This window comes from Rhinatrema bivittatum, chromosome 2, assembly GCF_901001135.1.
Source record: "Rhinatrema bivittatum chromosome 2, aRhiBiv1.1, whole genome shotgun sequence".
Lineage (NCBI taxonomy): Eukaryota > Metazoa > Chordata > Amphibia > Gymnophiona > Rhinatrematidae > Rhinatrema > Rhinatrema bivittatum.
In genome coordinates, this window is record NC_042616.1 from 161,263,222 (window position 1) to 161,286,071 (window position 22,850).

Consider the following 22,850-nt stretch of genomic DNA (forward strand, 5'->3'; position numbering starts at 1 on the left):
AAGCCCTGGAGTGCCAAAGATGCCGTCCCCACCCCAGCGGATGAGAGCAGTGGGAGAGGCTGCAATGTTGGCCCTCTAAGACAGCCCTGCTGAGCTGGAAGCCCGGAAGGAGAGCAGTCAAGGAGAAACAAGCGAAGGGGAAGGGAGAAGCAGACCAACAGTGGGACTGTTGGCCTCGCCGCAGGGGGCCTACTGGAGTCGATCAATCCCCGCTGAACCAGCGCTGGAATTGAATCGGGATAATGATACTGAGGCCAAGAGAGGAGGTGAGCAGATAAAAAAATAAAATCTTTCCTGGTTAAACCGGTCAAAATAACTATGGAAACTATATGGGATGCTTTGAAATAACGGTCAGAATAATGAAGAAAGAATTAATAAACAAGAGAAAAAATTATTTGATGTGGAAGAGAAAGTGAAACAGATTGAGAAAAATCAGCATATTACTAAGGCCACACAAGAAAGGCAAAGGAAATTTTTAAGTTTAAGATCTGAGGCCCTAGTGATATGTTCTAAGTTTACAGTTTGATATCCATGTAAATGTTATATAAAATATCATGGAAATGACTATATCTTTTTGAACCTTCGCAGTTAAAATTCTTTTTAGATGCTCACCCAAATGTGACCTGATCAGTACATATAGCTATTGTTTAGGCTGTCTTAGTATTTACCTTTTGCTTTATTTCCTGTTTTTTCGCTCCATGTTATATGGCTAGTACACCCCTTGCATTCCTTTACTTTAAGGGTGGTATAATATTGTAATAATAATAATCTTACAAGATTATATTAGAATAAGTTATTTCCTTATTTCTTATTTCCTGTATCACCCTTTCTTTTCTTCATATTATTATTATATTATGCATGCAGCAATAATCAGCTATGATTAAAGAGCAGAATCTTCTGAAGTAATCATCAGGGGAAGGCTGAGGCCTGTGAAAACTGCCTGTGTATGACAATTCACCTACACACAGGAATAACTAGTAGATGGGCGCTTTAGGGAATTTTCTACAGCTGAATTTTGTTTTGAATTTACACATATTTCCTATAAATGTGAAAGGGTCAGAGTCCTCTGTCTTATCTGGTTAAGTAGTGCTTTTGAGGGGATATTTAGCGGCATAACTGTGCTGCTAAATATTCTTTGTAAGTTAGCCAGATAACTCTAATCCGGTTAATTTACAGAGCCATTTAGTTTTCAAATTTGAGGCATAAAAATCTTTACTTCCTTTTAATCGGCCTCGGAGGGAACGGGGAAAGGCATCGGGACTCCCCTAAGGCTCGGCACGCGCAAGGTGCACAAGTGTGCATCCCCTTGTGCGCGCCGACTCTGGGTTTTATAACATGCGCACGGCAGCGCACACATGTTATAAAATCGGGAGTACATTTGTGCGCGTCAGGTAGCGCGCAGAAATGTACCCCGCGCGCGCTGTTTTGAAAATCTGCCCCTATATGGCTTATTGAAAAGTATCCCCAAAAAGGATGATCAGATGTCTTAATTCAAGACACATGTGACATTACACGGTTAAAGTCTAATTTATCTCAGATCTTTATTTGTTAAAATAATTTATGAAAATGCTAAGTTTTGTTTTGAGGTAGTTTTAATATTGTTTAAATCCAATATAATTTTTTAAAATAAGAATTAGCTATTTTGTGCATATAGAGACAGTAACTCATACCGGTGCGTGGAAGCACACTGGCACGTGTGCGCTGGCACTTGCCTCGGGATGTAGCCACTATATAATATACGTGTGTGTATATGTGTGATTGTTATAAAATAGCCTGGCTGTGTTCATATGTGACCTATTTTAAGTGGATGTACATCTGTGCGCACAAATGCCGCTTCTACCACATAAGTGGGGAGATTTTAAAAGGCATGCGCACTTTGTCATTGCCAGTAAAACCAGGTCGTCCGCAGTTTGCCCAGTTAGCAGCTAGGTCCTCTAAACCCCCCCTACTTTAATAGCCTTTACCCTCTGCAGTTTGCCCCAACACTTTTAAACCCCGCAAATCTGCCTAGTTTTCTTTATTTTATAACTTAAACATCCACCATAGCAGAAGCAAAGTTACACAGCAGGGGATCTTAGCATGCACCCAGGTGCTTAAGTATTTTCGCACACATCTCTGGTACATACCCCAAAATACCCATGCCCTGCCCAGACCACTCTCATGACCCATCCCTTTTTGAAAATATGGAGATGTATGCACAACAGGAAATACACACGTATCCAGGTGGATTTTAAAATACGTTTAGCGCACGCAAGCCCAACTTGTGTGCATATTTCCCGGTTTTGGCATGTGCTGGGCTTTTAAAATTCTCCTTAAAGTGAATGCAAAAGTAAACATGTTTACAACAATTGCTGCAGACTCTTGAAAAACCGTTGCAGAATTTGCTAACTCTTGCGGCAGGAAACTGGAGCTCGGTGGTTATAACAATAGTTTTGGATACTACACGAGTCCCCTTCCAAACCATAATTACTAGAATTCTGCACTACAGGACAACAAATATGATGGTCAAATAGGATCAGCAATCTCTGGGGTAGATTTTAAAAAATTGCGCGATCGCGTACTTTTGTTCGCGCACCAGGCGCGAACAAACGTACGCTGGATTTTATAAGATACGCGCGGGGGGGGGGGTCTTTTTAGATTTTTCCTAAATTCACATCTTTTTTTTTTTATAATTAACTCTTTGATACAGGCCATACTTGAACATAAGAACTCCCATATTGAGTCAGACCAAAGGTCCATCAAGCATAATATCCTGTTTCCAACGGTTTCCAATCCAAGTCACAAGTACCTGATGTTACGCGCGTTGGCCGCAGCAGACCCACAGCTTGGGCCCCTCACCTCTTTCAAAGTAATCCAGCATCTGGTCCCTCGTCTCTGGCAGCTGTAGGCCTCCGGCTCTGTCCTCGGGCTGCCCCTGGTGCCACCGGCTCTGCTGCAGCTCCTGATGCTCTGCGTCGGGCCTCTCCGCGTGGCCCGTGGAGATGCGCCGTCCCGACCAGTGCTGCGCCCCTCCCTAGGTGTGAGCGCGCACACAGCTAGTCTTTAAATAGGGCCCGTGGCGGGAACCTGGCCACGGCCCTGGATGATGTCGTCAGCAGAGCCCCAGTATATAAGCCTGGGCTCCGCTATCTCTCAAATTGCCTTTGCAACAGGTCCCCTCGCTAGTTGAGTACTCGTTGCCTCTTCAGTTCCTGGTTCCCGATTGCCTTCGTTCCTGTTTCCCCATTCCTGTGTTCCTGTTCCTTCGTCTCACCTTCGGATTGCTGACCTGGTTTGACCTCTACATTGTCTGACTTCTCCGTTGCCTCTCTCCAGCCCCGGACCTCTGCATCGCCTGACTCCTCCGTTGCCTCTCTCCAGCCCCGGACCTCTGCATCGCCTGACTACTCTGTTGCCTCTCTCCAGCCCCGGACCTCTGCATTGCTTGACTATGCCATTGCTTCTCTCCAGCCCTGAACTTCTGCTTCATCTGACCATCCTTTTGACTCTCTCCTCGTCTAGACCTCAATGTAGCTTGCCACTGCTTCCAGATTGCCGCCGGCCCTGATCCCAGCTTGCTTAAAGATGCCTCTTCAGCTTTTGTCCTGGATGTGGTTCATTCAGGCTTCGGCCTGCTCTTGCTCGGGCGCCCTCTGTCGAACTGTGTTCTATTGGCGCCCGGGTCTCCAGGACTCCGCTTCTTCCAGTACAGACTGATACCTTCACTAGTTGCTGCCTCTGGGCTGACCTCGATCCACCCATCGACGACCACTGACGGAGGCCACTTAAGTCCAGCCGGACCCAGCACCCAAAGGCTCAACCCGCGGGGAACAAGGGCTTGTATTGGTGAAGCGCCAGCCGGCCTCCATCCATCAGCCCTCTCTGCCTGCTGACGGTGGGGACCTGTAGGATCCCTCCTACGGGTAGCGTCAACCCCACCTCGGCCCTAAGAGTTCACCTCTAGCGCATCACCTGACAGGATCCCAAATAGTAGATAGATTCCAAGCTGCTTATGACCAGGGATAAGCAGTGACTTTTGCCAGATCTACCTGGTTAATAATGGTTTATGGACTTTTCCTACAGGAACTTGCCTAAACTTTTTTAAAATCCAGCTATTATAACTGCCCTTACCATATCTTCCAGCAGTGAATTCCAGAACTTAATTATGTGTTGTCCTTTCTCCTAGCTGAGGACCCCTAACTTTTGTATTCTTTCTTCAGAGGGAAGCCATTTTACCCTCTTTATCATTGCTGTCACCCTTCTCTGTACCTTTTCTAGTTCTGACAGAACTGCACACAGCATCCTTTGTGCAGTCGTACCATGGAGTGATACAGAGGTATTACGATATTCTCCATTCCTCTCCTAATAATTCCTAACTTTCTGTTGCTTTTTTGACAAGAAGAGAGAGAGGAAGCACAAAGGTCTGTCTTCAATTATTTGCGTCATCTGGCATATTGATTGCACTCATGTGGATTTGGTTCCTCCAAGTTGTCAAGAAGCTGCCTACTGGAACAATAAGCATTACCACAGTCTAAATATACAGGTCTGCTGTGACCACCACTTACTGGTGACAGATATGGCAGCCAAGTTTTCTGGGTGCTGCCACAATGCCCATATATTAAGGTATAGCCCTATTTAAAATTATATGCTCAAGATCCAGGAGAAAGAGGTTTACTGCTTAAGTGCAATAACCATCGTACCCATCAGCGGTACAAGTGACCAGCATTTCCTCTAAACTGCATGACTGTGCAAGATTTCAATCCCTCCTATGCAGGTCAGGACTTGGCTAACTTCCGGGTGCACTTCCTGCTTATCTTCAGTCAGTCGCCTGATGCTGTGAGACCTGCCCCCTGCAGTTCTGCTGTGAGGGTGGGGAGGGGGAAGGTGGAGGAGAGACAGAGCTTGCTCTCCTTTCTGGCTTTCTATCTCTTTTCTGCCACCAAACTCCTGTGGCCTGCCTAAAGGTTGCGGGGGGAGGGGGGCCAGGAGAGGAGCTTGATTCCCAAATGTGATCTCCATGCCTCTTGTCCCCAGGTAAGGGAGAGATGAGAGAGGGAGCCGCATTAGCCTGGGTGCTAAGAGGAAGAGGGGATACATACAGTGGTATGAATACCATCGGTGGGGGGGGGGGGGGGGGGGTGACGAAGCAGGGGAGGAAAGAGTCAGAGGCAGATGCTGAGGAAGGGGCAGACAGGGGTAGAGAAAGAGAAAAAAATGGAGGGTTGGTGGAGGAAAAGCCTAAGAAATGTGGATTGAAAAGGAGGTATTATAGGGATGAGGAATGTTATGAAGATGGAGGAATAAGGAAAGGAAGTGGAGAGGATGGGATGCGAGACAAGGAAAAGCAATGGAAGTGTAGTATACAGGAAATGAAGTGGAGAGGATGTGAGAAAGCTGAAAAGTGAGAAAGTTTAAGGAGGAGTGAATAGAGATGGCAATGAAGGAAAGAAATGGAAGCTGAGAAGAGAAAGTTGGAGAGAACAAGGAAGAAAGGAGGAAAAAAAGATAATTTGTGTCCATGATGGTGTTAAGGTAGAAGGCACACTCAGGAGAAAGGGAGCTGAAACAGAAAGTGTGGACTCCACACTTGCAAAATTTTGTGCACCATTCCACTCTCCTAAAAAAATTAGAGGGAAATACATCCCTATTGCCAAAATAATGTGAACACCTGCACATACCCGCAAAATCCAAAGAATATTGATAATGACATTCACAACTATTAGGCTTGGGAGAAACAAGGATGGAGTGGCGGTTGCTATCATGGGAAACTTGCTGGGCAGACTGGATGGACCATTTGGTCTTTTTCTGTCATCATTACAACGTTGCTATATTATGGCTACACTCCGTTAGCCTTGCTGCCAGTCCTCTTCCTCCTCTGCTGAGTGCTACAACCATGCTTGTTGTGCCATTGGGTCCCTGACTGAGCCCACCTTTGGGCAGTCTGGAAGCTGGGTTTCTTTACACCAGAGGCTTTCTTGCCCTTGCACTACTGAAGTCATCAAGGTGTTCCTTGTGTGCTGCAAGTTACATATTTTTGTCTGTTGCCCTCTTCTTCCCTGGGCAAAGAGGAATAACTGTGGATGCAGAAGAGAGGGATACAGAGGAAGAAATGGAGACTGGAGAAATAGCTGCTGAAACACCCCAGAAAGATGGCAGAGTGTCCCAAGACTTTAACTAAGAACTCTCTGGAAAGTGTGTGTTGTATATGTGTTGTTTACATACAGCTGATGAGGAGTTTTACATGTTAAGAGCCTTTATGTTGCTGCCCCACTGTGCCAATGCTTTGTCGTTCTCTTTCACAGGTCTGAGCAGTGGGTTGAGAATCAGGGGAGTCAGGGCTTGAATCCTGTTTCTTCTACAGCTGCTCCTTGTGATCTTGGACAAGTAACCTCACCCTCCATTGCCTCAGTCCTCTTGGGCAGGGGAAATAACTACACCTGAACTGTAACTCAGTTTGACCTCAGATTTGGAAAAAAAAAACAAAACGAGTAATTAAATCTAAAATCAAAATCCATGTAGAGCAGGCACAGACAGTTTCACCATTCCCAACTTTTCTGATCCTTCTTAGCCCTGATATAAGCATATCTGGGTTGTCACATCATCATAGCATTAAAAAATTGGAGTGGTGCTTCCTTGAAATAACAGGGTGTGTTTAGCCATCAGAGGAAGGTGAGCTACTCCTTCATGGCCAGCACAGATTTTTATCAATTGCAGTGGTGGTAAAGATAGAGTCTGCATACATGTTTGCTTGCTTTTAGAGACGACAGAATGGGATGGTCTCTAGTTTTATCTGGGCTAATAAAGTGGCTTGGATATGGCTAAGTATTCTCTGGCTTCCTAAATTTAAAGGAGATATATCTCTACCTAATCTTCAGCTCTTCTATTGAGTGGTCAAATTACCCTCTCTAAGGAGCCTAAGACAATGGGCTTCTTGGCAATAGAAGGATCTTTTTTTTCAGGAAAAGGAACTGGTATATTTGATTGCACTCCCTCCTTCATAATTGCTGGCAAGAAAGTTCTGCAGGAGTAATCCAGCAATTGTCCACACACTATCCTTATGGTGACAGGCGCACAGGAGGAATGTTTGGTGCATTTGTCCCTCATTCAGCACAATCCAGCAGGTTCTGTACATATTTTTACTGATATGGATAAATGGAATACAGAGGCTTAAAATATACTGGGCAGGTCTGGGCCACTGATCAGATGATATCTTTTGATTTCTTAATTCGCCTTCTCTATTTATGAACTACTTAAGAAGTCCCTTTCCAAACTGAAGGAAAATAATTGGGCTCCTAGACCTATGAACTCAGTGGAATATGTGCTGAACAAACAAGGGGCCAAAATTAAGTCAATTTCCATGCTGTATCAGGGATTGCTAGATGATTTGGAAATTGAGCCTAAGGTGTGGTCCCGGACGCAGAAATGGAATGAGAAATTACTTTTATTTCTTGTTTAGGACAATCAGGGCTTAATTTGTGGGAGAACAGCCTGGAATGCAGCTCGGGCACTTCTTTTCAGGCTTAAAAGGCAGAGCAGCAGGGGTATTCTGCTCCAGCCCTTCCCTTCCGGGCAGCCTACAGGGAAGAGAAGAGGAGGGGGTGAGCCTGGAGCACACAGAGAGGAGAAGAGCAACTCTGCTCCCTAATCTAGTCCCTCCCCTCTTGTTCCCCCTTCCCCCACCTCTCCTCTTCTATTGCAGGGAACAGAAGGGAAAAGGGTGATACTGACGCAGACACCGCAGAGCAAAGAACAGGCACACACACACACACAAAGATTTGAATTAGCACAAGTTTGAAACTTGTGAGCAGTAGTGCCAATTGCCAAGGCTTCAGCTCTGGCCTTGATGAATGGCTCTACTGCTCAAAACTTTCAAGCCTGGGCCAATTCAACCTCTTTTTGTATCCATTACTAAGGGCTTAATTTCTGGTAGAAAAACCCAGAACGGTGTTCTGCCACTTTTAGTTTTCCCTGGACCCAAGAAAGCGGAGCAGAGCCAGCAGTGTATATCAATTCTGGCTCCCCTGAGAAAACAGAACAAAGCCAGTAGTTGCATGGATTATTTATGGTCGCCCCACCCCCAGCACTTGGAAGAAGCAGAGAACAGAGAGCATTGGAGCTCCTTACGCTGAGACAAGCGCAACCACATGGCTTTGATTCGGGTATGTGTGTGTGAGAGAAGGTTCACATCTGGCCCTGCCCATCTCACCCCCCTCCACAGTTCCACTGCCGTTTTCTCTACAAATTAAGCCCTGATGAGGAGGATTGGGGAGGCATTATGGGACACAGAACATAATATGTCAGTGTGTCTAAGAAGAGCTGATCTAATGCATAGGCTTTTACATCGCATATACAAGTTTCCTGTGCTATACAATAGATATAATTTTACATACCCCAGTTTGTGTTGGAGGCAGTGTGGACACACAGGTGGTGGACTTGCCCATGGGTACAAGACCTTTGGATTGAGAGTTTTAAGGTAAAATCAAAGGTAGTAGGACGAGATTTTTCAGCTTCTCCTGGGTTGGCTTTGTTGAACCATTTGGGATTCTTTCCCCGTTCTCAATAAAACTAAATCACTGGTTAAACAAATGTTACTGGCTGCCAGATTTATAATTGCTCAGTTTTGGAAACAATTGCCAATACTATGTAGCTAACAAGGTAAAAAACACAAAGAAGGTATATTAGACTACATTTCCTCTTCTGTCCTATATCTAGCATACAACCTCAGAGAAAATCTTCGTTAAATTAATTTACCAAATTTATGGATACATTTACCAAATTTATGGATACATTAAAAACTACCTAACTCACTCATCACTCCACATTCACAAATAGCAATAAACCTTTCATCATAACAATCTAGAAAAGCATAGATGCATTACCTTAAAACAGTAAGTATCTATAATGTGCAAATATGCCTCAACATAATGTGAACTACTCAAGCTATACACAATTTGTTCTATATACCTAATATTTCAATTATAACCATATACACTAGCTTATTGAATATATGTCCCATGTGCACAACTTCACTTGCATTTCCGTTCACAATCTTCCCTTGTCTTCCTTGTTCACAGGCTTGATTTCATATACATCCATAAATTTCTCCCTTGCTTTGTCTATTGACATGTACTCTGTACTACAGTATTGTTTATTTGTATTGCCATGTTATTTTTAACATCATTTCAGGATACCAAATGATACATATGGATATTTTCTCTCCTGTATCTGTCTCTGTTATAAAGCGTTTAAAAAAATAAGATTGCAGCACATGATGATCCATATCTTCCAAAGCCACTAAATATAATATCTGCCCTATAATACTCATTTTAAGAGTGTGTGTTATGTTTTTGTAAGAATGTGAACCCTGGGCTGAGATGAGAGGTGTCTCCGACCATAGGGAGGAGCCCTGTGATCCTCACCATCAGCAGGCGTAGTCTCAGTGGCGTGGGGCACCGCTAGAAGTAGAGACTTTATTATGAAGGAAGGAAAAAGTAATGTCCACAGAGTTGGAGATGTAGTAGTACAGTCCAGAGCAATGGGGAATACCCAGAGCAAGGCCACCGATGAGAAGATCCGGTAGTGACCCGCGGAGCGGGGTACGCTGGGGATCCTCTCTGACAAGTGTAGGCACCTCAGGAATACAGATCCGGTAGAAGCCCACGAAGTGGGGTATGCCGAGGATGTCTGTACAGTAGATATTGAAGAATTGGTAAGATGCCGGAACCCAGAAGTGGCTCCCATAGTTGATGTGTCGATATTCTGCAGTGCAGGAAAGCTGAATAGCTTCTACTGAAGAAAGGCGGTAGTGGTCCAAGGTTTGGGGTACACCTCATGAAGTCAAGTCCTCAATACAGTTCGTATAGTAGAAGTCAGTGGAGGTACTCACAGTAGATGGTTCCTAGAGAGAGACCTGAGAAGCAGGTCCAGTAGTAGTCAGGCAGATAGGCCCTCCAAAGAGCGGATAGCCAGGAACTCAGGGGAACCCCCGAGGAGTAGGTACTCAGAGCGTTTAGATGCCAAGACCAAAGTCAGGAACAGGAAGTCCTTGAATGAGGTGGATTCAAAAGACGGAACACCTTGCTAACTCAAAGAAGGCACGGTCAGATTAAATATACTAGCGGATTGATGTCATCGGGAGGGGACGCCCCCGAGGTTCCCGCCATGACGTCTTCAAAAGAGGCCCTTGTGCACGTGCCTAAGTAATTCCGTGTCCAAGTTGGCGGTCGGCAGCACCCACGCTGTCCCGGGAACACTGGAGAGGTTGGCGGGGATTAGCAGAGACTGCCATTCTTCCCAGACTTAACGGAGCAGGGAAAAAAAGAGATGAGCATGAAAGGTCACAGCCATCTGCGACCGACAGGCGTAACAGTGTGTGTCTGTGTCTGTATGTGTGCGCCAAGTGTTTCCTCCTCTAAATCCTATACAGCCCGGACAAACTGTGTTTCAGAATATGCAAATGAGATGGTGTGGAGGCTGAGGTGTGGGCAGGCTTTTTTGGTTTCTTCCCTTAAGCAGCCTCTGGAATGGCCATGTATAAATATGAATTAATAAATGGTTTGTACTGATGTCAAGGCCAGTGCATGCTCAGTGTATTTATTTTTCCCATCGTTTCCTACAGGAGACCAAGATCACCCAAGGGACATGCACTGACAAAAGAAGCTGATCATATATTCTATAGCTTTTGAGCCTGGACAGCTCCAAATGCTCCATCCAGGGAAACTCAAGGGAATCAGTTGCCAGAGGAGAGAGATGAGATGGTGCTCCCTCCCCACCAAAAGGTATTGGGGGGGGGGATGTTCCCCTTGAAGTCTGGACCTTTCAGTGATATGAAATGCTAGGAAAGGGGAGAGGCAGGGATCAGCATTCCTGAAGGAATAGCAGTGAAATTATTTGTAGAAAGCCAGCAACCATGCCAACTGTTCCGCACAATTCCCCAACACCTGCTCCCTGAGGACGTGGGAGATGGGTGAATGGTGGGGTCTGTCTGTGGCACACTCTCTCAGGGCCAGGGCCAGTGCAAGGGCAGTAGGTGCTCTAAGTAAATCTTAGTCTTGTGCCCCCAACCACAATTTTCCTCTCTCCTCCCCCCCCCCAGCCCTCCTCACACACAATAAAAAATTATGCATTTATAATAACACATTGTACATATATAACAAAGTTCAAAACACAGTTTTCTGAAGTAAAAAATATCACTTACAATAACATGTATATTATATTTGCATGCACTACTGTGGAACCAATCAGAAAACCTGCAAAAAATACACTTAGAGCCCATATGGTATAAGGCCTATTGTAAAGTGTGTTGGGTGGGGGCTTGGCCCTCAGAAAAATATGAGTAAACTGTATTGCAATTACAATAAAGCAAATGCCTCTCACCAAAAGAGCACTAACTGCCAGCATTCTAACAGGAACAATACTATCTATGAAATGGCACCACTACAATTATTACACCAGGGCCCAAAACACCAATACACCTCCTACTAGAAAAACAGAGCAAACCACTCTACTACAGAAGCCTACACAGAAACTATATGATAGCAGAATACCTCACCTCAGCCACACATGCAGAACATAGACAGACCCTCACCAAATGCAGAATAAAGTGGCTATGAAATATAAAAAAGAAACACGCACACAAAAACTAAACTAGAAACTGTAATAAGCCAGATTTAGAATGCACTGCAAGGATGGAAACACAAAAACATCACTATTTCTTATAAAACAATAAAATCAAGAAATATAAAATATCAATCATGATTGTAATACAGAAATACTGATGTATAGAATAAAATCCAATAATTAAACTGATAAAAATGTATACAAATTTCCCAAAAACCAATAAAATATTTCAAAACAGCAGGCACAAATAACCCTCAGTAATTAAATTCATAAGGATTAAAATATTCCCTGCTATCTATACCTGGTAACTTTCAATTTCCAGTCACCCTGGAGCAAAGTTTGTGTGCAACTCCTGGGGGGGGGGGGGGGGGGGTCCACACAAACTATGTTCTGTCTCTCATATGCACACACATTCATTCTCTCACACACATGCCCATTCACTCATTCTTCTCCCTCTCTGGAATGCACAAATGGCAGCAGCCTTCTCCTTCAGACCACATAGCCAATGGGACCTTCCCTCTTTCCTCCTGGGGTACTGGCCAATGCAGCTGCTACTCCTTTTGGCTGTGTTGATTGCTCCTTCCCACCTGCGTGCGCCCACTTGACATGACTTCATCTTCTGGGTCAACAAGGTGGGAACAATCGCTGCAATCCTGCCACTCCTGCACTGCTCCCAAAACTATGATCCTCTGGGTGGTTGTCTAGTGCCTCCACCAGTCCTGTACTCTCTCTCTCACTCACAACCTGCCATATGGTCTTGCTCCTTCTCTACTTCCAACCCTTTCCCCCTCTTACAGTTTTGTCCATGCTTACTCACACCCTCCTTCCTTTCCCCCCTTCCTTCCCCCTCACTCCCACCCCTCTTCTCTTTCCTCTTGTTCACATCTTCCCACACACACACAAACCAGAAAAAGAAAATATTTTTTGGGTGAAAATTAATTTCAGTGTAATTTAGGGCATGGAACATTTCCCTCCTTGGTAGAGCTCCAGTCATGTGCTCTAGGTCGTCTTCTGCCTGCCAATGGGGCGTGAGAACTCCACTGGCGTCTGGATGGAAAATGAGGCTGCCACCACAAGGGTGTTTTTGGGTGCACTTGCTACTGCCCCCAAAATATTGCCACTTCACCCTGCCAAATGAAAGAACTCATCGGGTCTCATAATCCAATTTAACCTACCATGCAGCCTCTGCTCATGCCTTAAATATCATTTTATTTTATTGTTTTGCTAACTTGGCAGCATTTCTGCATAGCTTTTCTCCTTGGCATTCTTTCCAGTCCCAAACTAGGTGAACAGAGCCCATAGCTGTCAGTGCCTCTCAGTTTTACTTTGAAGTTCTTTTTCTCCCTAACAACAAACATGAAATCATTTCTACTCATCACTCCAAGATCTACAGTATAAGATAGAAAAATAATCGCAAAGTAACCTATTATAGCAAACTAATCACACCTCCATACTCTCATAAGAAATATTAAACACTGATTTATCTTTTCATTATTAACATATTCATATATGAATTATCAAAACAGACATCATCAGGGGTGATTATTCATTGTGATTTGTTGGTTGTGTAGTTGTAGCTGTGGTTATGTTTTCACAAATCTGTATCTGCAGTGCCATTTTGCTCAGATAACAAGACATTTGTTATGTAAATCTCTGTTTTCCAATTGGTCATACAAATGTCATGGAATAGAGGAAAACGCTTGGAGGCAGAATTTAAAAGCCTGGTGCCCACAACAATTGGGGGATGCGCTCACAAGCCGGGCTTGCACGTGCCGACCGAATTTTACAAGCCACCCAGATGCACACATATCTCCCGCTGCCTGCACATCTCACTCGATTTCAAAAAGGGGTGTGGTCTGGGCAAGGTGTGGGCAAGGGCATTCAAGGGCGTAGCCAAGAGGTGTGCACGAAAATACTGACATGCCCCGGCTCATTCCCAGGTCATCTGCCATGTAGCTGCTATGGAGGAGGTGTAATTGTGAAAAACAAACAAAAAAAACCCCAGCCATTTTGGAGGAGTTTAAAGGGTCTGGAGCAGGGGCAGCTCAAGGCGATTTGCCGCCTGAGGTGAGGGATGAGACAGCGCCCCCCTCTCCCCGCCCCCTGCCTGCCCCGCCCAGTCCCTCTTCTCCAGCCCGGGCTGGCGTAGGGTATTTTGGAGGTAGCTTCCAAGAGTGGCGGGGAGGGGATGAGGCCCGCTCTGGTGGCTCCTGGGGGCAGCGGCTGTGCTGGCTCCGGGCTTTGCAGTTACTGGGAGGTGGGAAGGGAGCCCGACGCTTCAGCCCGAAAGAAAAAGAGAGATTGAGAGTCCGTCTCTATGGAAACATCTCTCCACCTCCACTTTCCAGAGAGCGCAGCGTCTGCATCATCCTTCTGTCTTCCCCCACCCCACCTCCTTCTTGGATGCCTTCCATCTTGAGTGCTCACTCCCCCCCCCCCCCCCCGGCCCCCGTGCATGCACGCCACAGGCAGTAAAAGAATGAATGAGAGGGAGCTAGAGAGCTGCTTTCTTCCTCGCTGAACGTGACAGCCAATCATCTGCCCACTCCCCCTCCCGCCTTCCAGTAACGGCAAAGCCTGGAGTCAGCATGGCCACTGCCCTCAGGAGCCACCGGAGAGGGTCTATCCCCTCATCGCCACTCTCAGAAGCTACCTCCACCATACCCTCAGCCCTCCTCCCTTCACCCACCGCCAGCCTGGGTCGGCAGCTGTGGAAGGGGCAAGCAGTGAGAAGCGGACACCATAGCGGTGTTCTGAGATGGGCATTTTTTGCTGCCTCAAAATTCTGCCGCCTGAAGCGGCCACCTTAGCCTGTCTCATTATAGAATCACTCCTGGTCTGGGGTAACTGGGGTGATTGCAGGCTATTAAACTGGGGGGGGGGGGGGGGGGGTTTGAGGACCTAGCTCAACACTGGGCAAACTGATGGATGAACTGATGAAACTGGATATGGCGCAGGCATACCCTGACTTACATGGTTGAAACCCAATTTATGCACCTGTGCGCACACACACTTAAAATTGTGTGCACATGTGTGCGTGGCCAGTCTATTTTATAATGTGCACGCATATGTATGCTCAAATTATAAAAGAAGGGCAAGAAACCCAGCAATCAGTTTAGTTGCAAAATTTTGAAAAGGCACATTTTTGTTCAAAGATTTGCTTACCTACACATTCTGTTATGGGAGTCTCTGTTTAGTGGACCCTTGGGCCGACCTGCTGGAGACTGGGAAAGGTGGTCAATGTCTCTAGTGAATAGCAGGCCGGGAGGCAGATGTTCAGGCAGGACGTAGATGCTCTTCACCCTGGAAGCTGGTGCTCCCCCGGGAGGAGCCCGTAGGAGCCCGACCGCTGGGACTTAGGCGGGTTGTGGATCAGGACAGGTAACTGGAACCAGACTAAGACAGTAACAATACTGTAACTGGGCTCGGGTTCTGGAACCAGGCAGGAACTGTAGCAGGCAGGTTGGGACTGTAGCAGGCAGGCTGGAACTATAGCAAGCAGGCAGGAACTAGGCAGGTACTGTAGCAAGAACAGAGCAACGAAGCACTCCGGGGCACAGCGCAACAGGAAACCGGGAGGCTAACCCATTGCAAGGCAAAGACTGGATGGCCGTGGCCGGCTTATCAAGGCCGCGGCGTCTGATGTCAGAAGTTGGGCGGAGTCACCACTGGCGGGAAACGGCCTAGAAAAGTGCCCAAGTGGTGCATGCGCGCCTAGGAGCCGGGCGTCCATGGGAGGGCTCGCAGCGGCGCAGACCCAGCGGGGACGCCGCTAATCAGGCCGCAAACCAGACCTCTGGGAGCGGGAGTAGGTCCGGGAACCCGGAGGTAAGGGCCTGGCCGCGGTGCTCGCGGCCAGAACCGCAACACATTTAGCCGGGGGAAAAAATCCACAGGAAAAAAAAAACCATGCAAACAAAAACTTCAGCAGCAAGCTCTAAAGGACTTTTGCCCAGAGGTGCCAAATTTAAAACTTGGGCAGAAATTTCACAGTGCTTTTGTACAAATTTTGCTTGTGGGATTTTTTTTGTGTAGAATTTGTTTCACTTCCAAAAGTTGCTGAAATTAAAGAATTGGCCAAAAAGCATGCTATTACAAAACTTTGGAAGCAAACTTTGCCCTGAAATTTAAATCTGGCCCATAGTGTGTTTCTCAAGCAGGCTCTGGAGTATCCACTGGTCACTCTGGTTTTCTGGATACGCACAAAGTCTATGCATGAGATGGATTTGCATACAATGGAAACAGTGCAGCAAATCACTCTTGCAAAAGTAGATGTGTCCCTTCTATTATGTATGTTGTGGAACATCAGCATCATATGATTTTTCAAGAGTCAAAAGATAAAATAAGCAAGAAAATATAACCATCCAGAATTGTTTAAAACTTTTTTTTTTCCTTTAATGAAATAAGAAACATCTGTCAAGGAATTTAGAAAACAAATGCAATTCATCTCCACTATGCTTACATTAGTTTTTGATCATACATCTATTGTTCTGAAAGAGAATGCTCTCTCTCTTGCTCTGTAAAGAATTACAGTAGCATGCAAAGGCCTTTCCAAGCATGAATAACTTGTGTATGACCCTTTTGATTTCCATAATGTTTGCATTATAAATATATTTCACACCCACCTTGCTTATTTTTATCCAGCCATAAGATAAAAACTGTTGAACAAGGATGTTATCAAAATGGTAGCACAAAAGAGTCCATTACATGGATGTACATGGATATCAGCAGTAGCACTCCTATTTTATTTCCTTTCTGTAAGTAAAACATTTTCTTCAATATTCTAAAGTTGAATTTTTATAAACTCTCCCCCCAAGAAAGCTTGAACATATATTTAAATCAAGACAAACAGGTAAAGGGTTTATTTCAGATCTCTGTTTACAAATAAATTATGGCTCTTGGAAAGGTTAATTTCTTTATCATAAAAAATGGGAATCAGACATTCAGAAAGAGGTTTCTGCATCACATTGGGACACCATATGGGATAATTTAAGCACAATTTCTATTTGCACAACACATTTAGGGACACAGCACATAATTTTGATTCACATTTCCTTAACTCCACCTATCCATTTAGCATGGTTGGACACACCAGATACAAAGTGAAGGGGCTGTGTAGGAAAGAACACTTTTAGTCTGGTGGGATTGTCCAAAAGATCAATTATTCTGAAGAGAGGTTGTAAAATTAATGCAATTAATTACAAAATTTCCATTACCCATGGATTAAATGTGGCTTCTTTCGGGATGCAGTGATGACCCTCTTAACATTACACTCCATTAAAAGAATCTGAATGGCTTTTTTGTTACTAGCTGCTGGGCTCCCAGTACCCTCCAAATGGAAGTATGTTGACACTCTTCCATTCTCCATTTGGTATGCAAATGTGTGGTGAATTCTACAGATGGAACTATTATCTGCACTAGTTAAAAATGATTTAATATCATTGAAGCATATCTGAAGGCCTTTTTGAAGTATGCCGAAAACCATGTAATATGCAATGCACCTTAATTACAGGCATGACACTTTTCTTTCTTTCTATGTGAGTATGATTATTTTGTGATACTTTTATTTTATTTGCAAGATATGTTCAATTGCTCAACTTTGTTAATTTACTGCTAAAGTCAAAATAAAGACAAAGTTTGAAAAAAATGACAGCACATGAGCCCCACCTTCTGACGGGCTAGTGCACCAAGCATCAAGGCCTAGGAAATTCCCAATTTCTCTAAAGAAGCAAAAATGCTGCTTTTATAACCTTTTTTCCAGAGCATAGCAGTTTCAGATAGGAGTAATGACCTGCAAAGCACTACCTCAGTGAACTGCTCATCAACTTAAAGATTACCACCTTTACCGCAAGACACTCAACTCCTCTGTCAAGCTATTAATTACCCTAAGAAATACTTTATCCATTATCTGATAATGATTTGAATATTGTTAAGTATATCAGTCAGCAATTAAACATAGGAAGGGTAACTTTCAAAACTGCTCATGTGCACCCATATGCACGTGTATGTGGGTGCAGGGTAATTTACTACTGTATTTTATAGCCTGCATGCATATGATATGCACAGCTTATAAAATACGAGTATATATGCATGCAGAAATACTCGCGTATATAAAAACCAAGAGTTGTGCAAGTTTATTTATTTATTTATTTTTAACTTTTATATACCGGCGTTCCTGTATGACATACAAATCAGGCCGGTTTACAATGAAACTGCAACTTCGCACGATGGCAATACATAGAACAGGAAATAAGAGTAACTGGGACAAAGGAACTCAAACATTTTGGGCTTATCTGGATAAATACTAATTTATTCAGTTATGTAGCGGCAGGCAGCTGGATAAGCACAAAAAGGGTTACTCAGATGGACAAGTTGCGCTTTTCAGACTTAGCCAGCTAAGTAGACCTGCTGCTACATAGCCAGATAAATTTGAAAATAGCCAGATAAGTGCTAATACTTATCCAGATAAGTTCAAATTTGTCCATCTAATTAAGCAGCAAAGGCGCTACTTAGCTGGAAAAGTCATAATTTAGCTGGATAAGTGTGCTCAAGTGATATAACCACGTATTATCAAAGTGTAAATGGATACACGACTATATTGTACACATGTTATTTAGGTGCATTTATCCCTGTAAATTGGCTTTTACATGCATAAATCAGGGGATTTTATAACATGTGCATGGCAGTGAAATTACCAGATTTACCAATTTGTCTACCAGTTCACACAATCCAACTGAAGCTCATAAAATCCCTCCTGGCTCTTCAGCCTGAAGTCCCCCCATTTCATCCAAACTCCCCACCCAGTCATTTTTTCACTTTTGAGATATTTAAGATCACTTACACCAGATATTGAGCAGTAGTAAATATACGCAAACAAAAGACTTACGCGTGTCACTTTCACAGGTTTACAATAGCAACTTATGATTGTAAATGTTGGCCCCAACCAAAAGAACGCCCTTGGCACACCCCTTTTTTTACAGACGGACCCAATTTATGTGCACATTTTGCAGTTTTGAAAATACCATATATGAGTGTATGAACCTTTGTATGTGCACACGTGCCATTTTTTACGCACGCTTCTTTTGAAAATTCACCCCTAAGAAGTCTCCCTTTTACAGTTCAGTTTTCATTTCATTCCTGAGGAGATACTGGGGTTTGTTTTTGATAACTTCTACTTGGCCTCTCCTATCCTTACCAGTCTACATTGGTGCCTTTTTTTTAAATTTTAGGACATGAGTTTGCTTGACCGTCATGGCATGTCGAACTAAATTTCACAATGTTCAATGTTCATTGTTCATTGTTATTGTTCAATGTTCATTACTTGACTGTTCAATGTTCATTACTTGACTGTGAGAATGCCACAAAATGTATTTTAAATAAATCTGGACAGTCTAAAAAATCCTAAAACAGAATTAGACAAATTTAGAAATGGATACATTAAAAGAATGGATATAATGGCAGGATCTGTGGCTTCATTCCCCAAATCAGCATCCCCGCTATATTTTATTCTACTTTTTAAAATGTGTGCTACCTTTCTGAACCTCTCCCTGGGTAGTATCATTACTCTGCAGATACCCACTCACCATTGATATTCAAATTCCCTAACAGTAGCCTTTAGGAACTTCAACCAGTGCACCCATCCTTTGTGATCCAAGCATGGCAAGTGATGTGAATGAAAGATTTACTTTTATTTTTCATACCTTTTTTAAGCACAGAAATAAAGCTTAACCAACAAAAAAAAAAAATAGGTGATATATTTTATTAGACTAACTTAATTCATTTTTGTTTACTAGCTTTTGAGAATTAACCTTCCCTTCCACAGGCCCAGACAGAGCAAAGGATGACACTATCAGAAAATGTGAGTGAATTATAAAAAAAAAAAAAAACAATGTGAAGGGGAAGGGTTGATGTGTGAAGGTAACTGAATGATGAGTGTTTCTGAAAGATGTGGGAAAGGACAGTAGCTAGAGGAGTTGAAGCCTTGATAACTGATGCTACTGCTCATAATCTATTCTCACAATTTGTGCCCAATCAGTTCCTTTAGGTGTCCACTGACTGTTCCTCTTCCTCATTCTTTACCCAGACTCCTGCAGCCTCTCCCCTTTCTGCCAGCTTTCTTCTCTGTAGACTCTCTCTCTTGCCTCCACCCTTCTGCCCTATTCTCTCTTTTTCACCTTCTCACTACACTGCATCATACTCGAGTTTTTCTTCCTACTGCCGTCTTCTTCCTCCCGCACTGCAGCCTCTCCTCTCATACCTTCCCTCCCCAGAGTCCTTTATACCACTTCCCTAGCTTCACATCTAACCTCCCATCACATCACTGCTTTTTTTAAAGCCCCTGCCCATATGTTTCTCTCTCTCTCTCTCCTGCTGATGGAAAGCATGTCTTACATGTATCTGCCTTCTGTAATACACAGAGCCTTCTTCCTTCTGAATACACAGAGCCGGTGAGACTCTGGGGACCCATGCGTTCAGAAATCAGACTGAAGCCATCAGAGAAGGAAGAAGGATGTAAGAAGCTCCTTTCTCTTCCTACTGATGGGAGGATTGTGCAGTACGGGAGGAGAAGAGATTATCACACCCAGGTGCAGCAGAGTACTGTGTCTATTTATCATGCCAAGGCTGCAGTTACAGTGGCACAGGAGGAACTTTTTTGAGCACTAATTGAGAAGAGGTGATCTAAACTGCAGTGATCCCAATCAGAACATCATGAAGTCAATGTACTGATACATGAAAAATATATATACAGCATGAACAGCTAAAGATTGGACTCAGAAAATATTTTCTAAATGGGGATATAATGTAAAGTGCTTTTTTTTTTTTTGTAATCATTTGTATTCAACAAGGCACACCCCTACTACAAATCAGAATAACAAGAAACAGTATATATTACATTGTTTAAAAGATAACAATAGACCAGAAAAATGTAAATATATAAGTATGAAAATGTATTATGACAGAAAAAAAGAACTAGGAAATAACACCAAGTGAGTGGGGTGAGAACCAAGAATTAGCAAATGTATTTTAGCACTCTAAACAATGCTACTATTTTAAGTATTTAAATTCAAGATCTACCTTATATACATGCATAAACATTTTAATTCCACCACAAGCACTGCATGACAATAACCTAAACAGAGATTTATCCAGATGGGAATGACAATGACCTTGTTTTATCCTGGATAGCATTAAGCATTCATAAAAATAATCTACAGCTAGTGATAGCTCCTTCAGAGGATTATGGTCACTTAGGCAAGATTAACTCACAGTCAAAAGCTGTTGAAGTCTACTGAAAAGAGAATGTTTATTATACATAGAAGAACTTTAACCAAATAACCCAGATGTGGTCCTATTATCAGCAAATCCTACAGTACTTCTGTATTTGATTGATTACTTACTGGTGGTATCAAAAGGGATCTGCTTGCATTCAGCAGCCATCCAAGGACAGTAGTACACTGCTCCACCCTCCACTATCTCTGGCTGAGTTGTATTGGCTTTGGGTGCTCCAACCAGAACACTCACTCTGCAAAGAAATTAATGAAATGTATTGGTATGAGACTATCAAACAAAAGAAATATCACAAATTTAAGTAATTTCAAACATGAATGGTGGGTTGAACAGCAATTATGTTTGTAAATGTTGTACTGACTGCTGTACTTCACTAAGGGACTCATTTACTGAGCATTTTTCCCATAGAGAATTGGAGAAGGAAAGCCTCAGTAAATCAGGCCCTAAGGTAGAAATGTTCAGGAAAATGTCACATACATTCTGCCTGCCTGAAAACATATGTAGCAGGAGCTTTGGAGGTACTGTTAGCAGGAGAGCGCAAGACACTTTGTAAAAGAGCAGAACTACTCATATACCTAACCTAACACAGCATCTCTTCTTTTGCATGCCAAAAACTTTTACAAGGATTGAAGAAGTTGCATGTTCTCTTCAACCTCACTCTGCTTAGCTTACATCACACTGCCATCCATACTTTAAACTTGTTTCCATACTGGAGAAGCAATCATCGAATGGGAAAACCACAGGATGCATTATCAGCCTGGATTTCAATGGGCAACACACGCACTTGTGGGTATAGTAAGAGCATAAGAAAATCTGCTTCTTGGCACGGGCTGCTGGCTCTTACAGGCAGGCACTAGTCTTGGTTTGCAGCACCAAGAAAAGTCAATGCAGAGGCAAGAAATGACAGGACATAAAACAGCCACAGCAAGGGAGCTCCCGTTCCCAAAGAGCTTACCATGTCCGTGGGAGGATATCAGAGAAAAGAGGTGAGGAATCCCAGAGGAAAGACCGCGTTATCCTAACGCTATTATTCATAACCCTACTCTATTCCCCTCGGAGTAAGTAATAACCCTGCAGCTCCTGCAAGTTAGGTGACAACACGAACCTCTCATTAAATCTTCCTCTCACCGCGCACGATAAGCACCGAAACTTGCAGATGAATTCTGTACTACTTACGTGCTCCTGTCAGCAACGTGAAAATCCACCGAGTACCCGAAGTAACTGCCCTCGGGACCGCTATAAACCGTCCGCTCCTCCACCTCCAGATTAAACGCCCGAAAGCCGGAGGCGAGCAGCACCAGCAGCGCCGGCCACCAGCGGGATGGAGAGGACATCTCACGGCTTTCCAGTCTTCGTCCCCGTCCCCCTCCTCCTCCCTTTCCAAAAAAAAAAAAACGCCGCCGACCGCAAACGAGGGAAGGTAAGAGAGGGCAGAGCGAGCGATGCCGCCGAGGCGAGGGACGGGCTCCGGAGGCGGACCCGGGGGAGGCTGTGAGGGGGGCCGAGAGCCTGGTCTGGCTGTGCGTCTGTATGTGCGCGCCGGCTGCAGCGGAGGAGAGCGCGAGAGGGCGGCGCGCGCGGGCTCTGGGGAGCTTGGGGAGGGGGAGCAGCGGCGCGCGGGCGGCCTCCCCTGGGAGGGCGGGGGGGGGAGCAGCGGCGCGCGGGCGGCCTCCCCTGGGAGGGCGGGGGGGGGAGCAGCGGCGCGCGGGCGGCCTCCCCTGGGAGGGCGGGGGGGGGGGGGGAGCAGCGGCGCGCGGGCGGCCTCCCCTGGGAGGGCGGGTGGTGGTTCCCCTGTGCCGCGCGCCAAAACAGCCCCACTGGCACGTGGAGCCAAGCCCACCTCTTTTCACCCCGCTTAACTGGAGCTCCGGCTCGCTTTAAGCGCCGGGCTTTCCTGAGAAAGGTGACCGGAGTCGCATCATCCGAAAGCCTGGACCCTCACGGACCACGAGGGACGGGGAGGG

General features: G+C 44.6%; 1 protein-coding gene across 1 annotated transcript in view; it reads right to left on the reverse strand.

Moving 5' to 3' along the window:
- ITGA8 (integrin subunit alpha 8) overlaps nucleotides 1–22,453 on the reverse strand; it is a 560,404-nt gene extending 537,951 nt beyond the window's left edge. The window contains exons 1-2 of the mRNA XM_029588821.1: nucleotides 22,063–22,453; nucleotides 20,997–21,121 (exon numbers count right to left, since the gene is read on the reverse strand). Of these exons, the coding sequence (XP_029444681.1) occupies nucleotides 20,997–21,121; nucleotides 22,063–22,220 (283 nt within the window). The 5' untranslated portion in view covers nucleotides 22,221–22,453. The remainder of the gene's footprint in view (nucleotides 1–20,996; nucleotides 21,122–22,062) is intronic.
- Nucleotides 22,454–22,850: the final 397 nt, after the last annotated feature.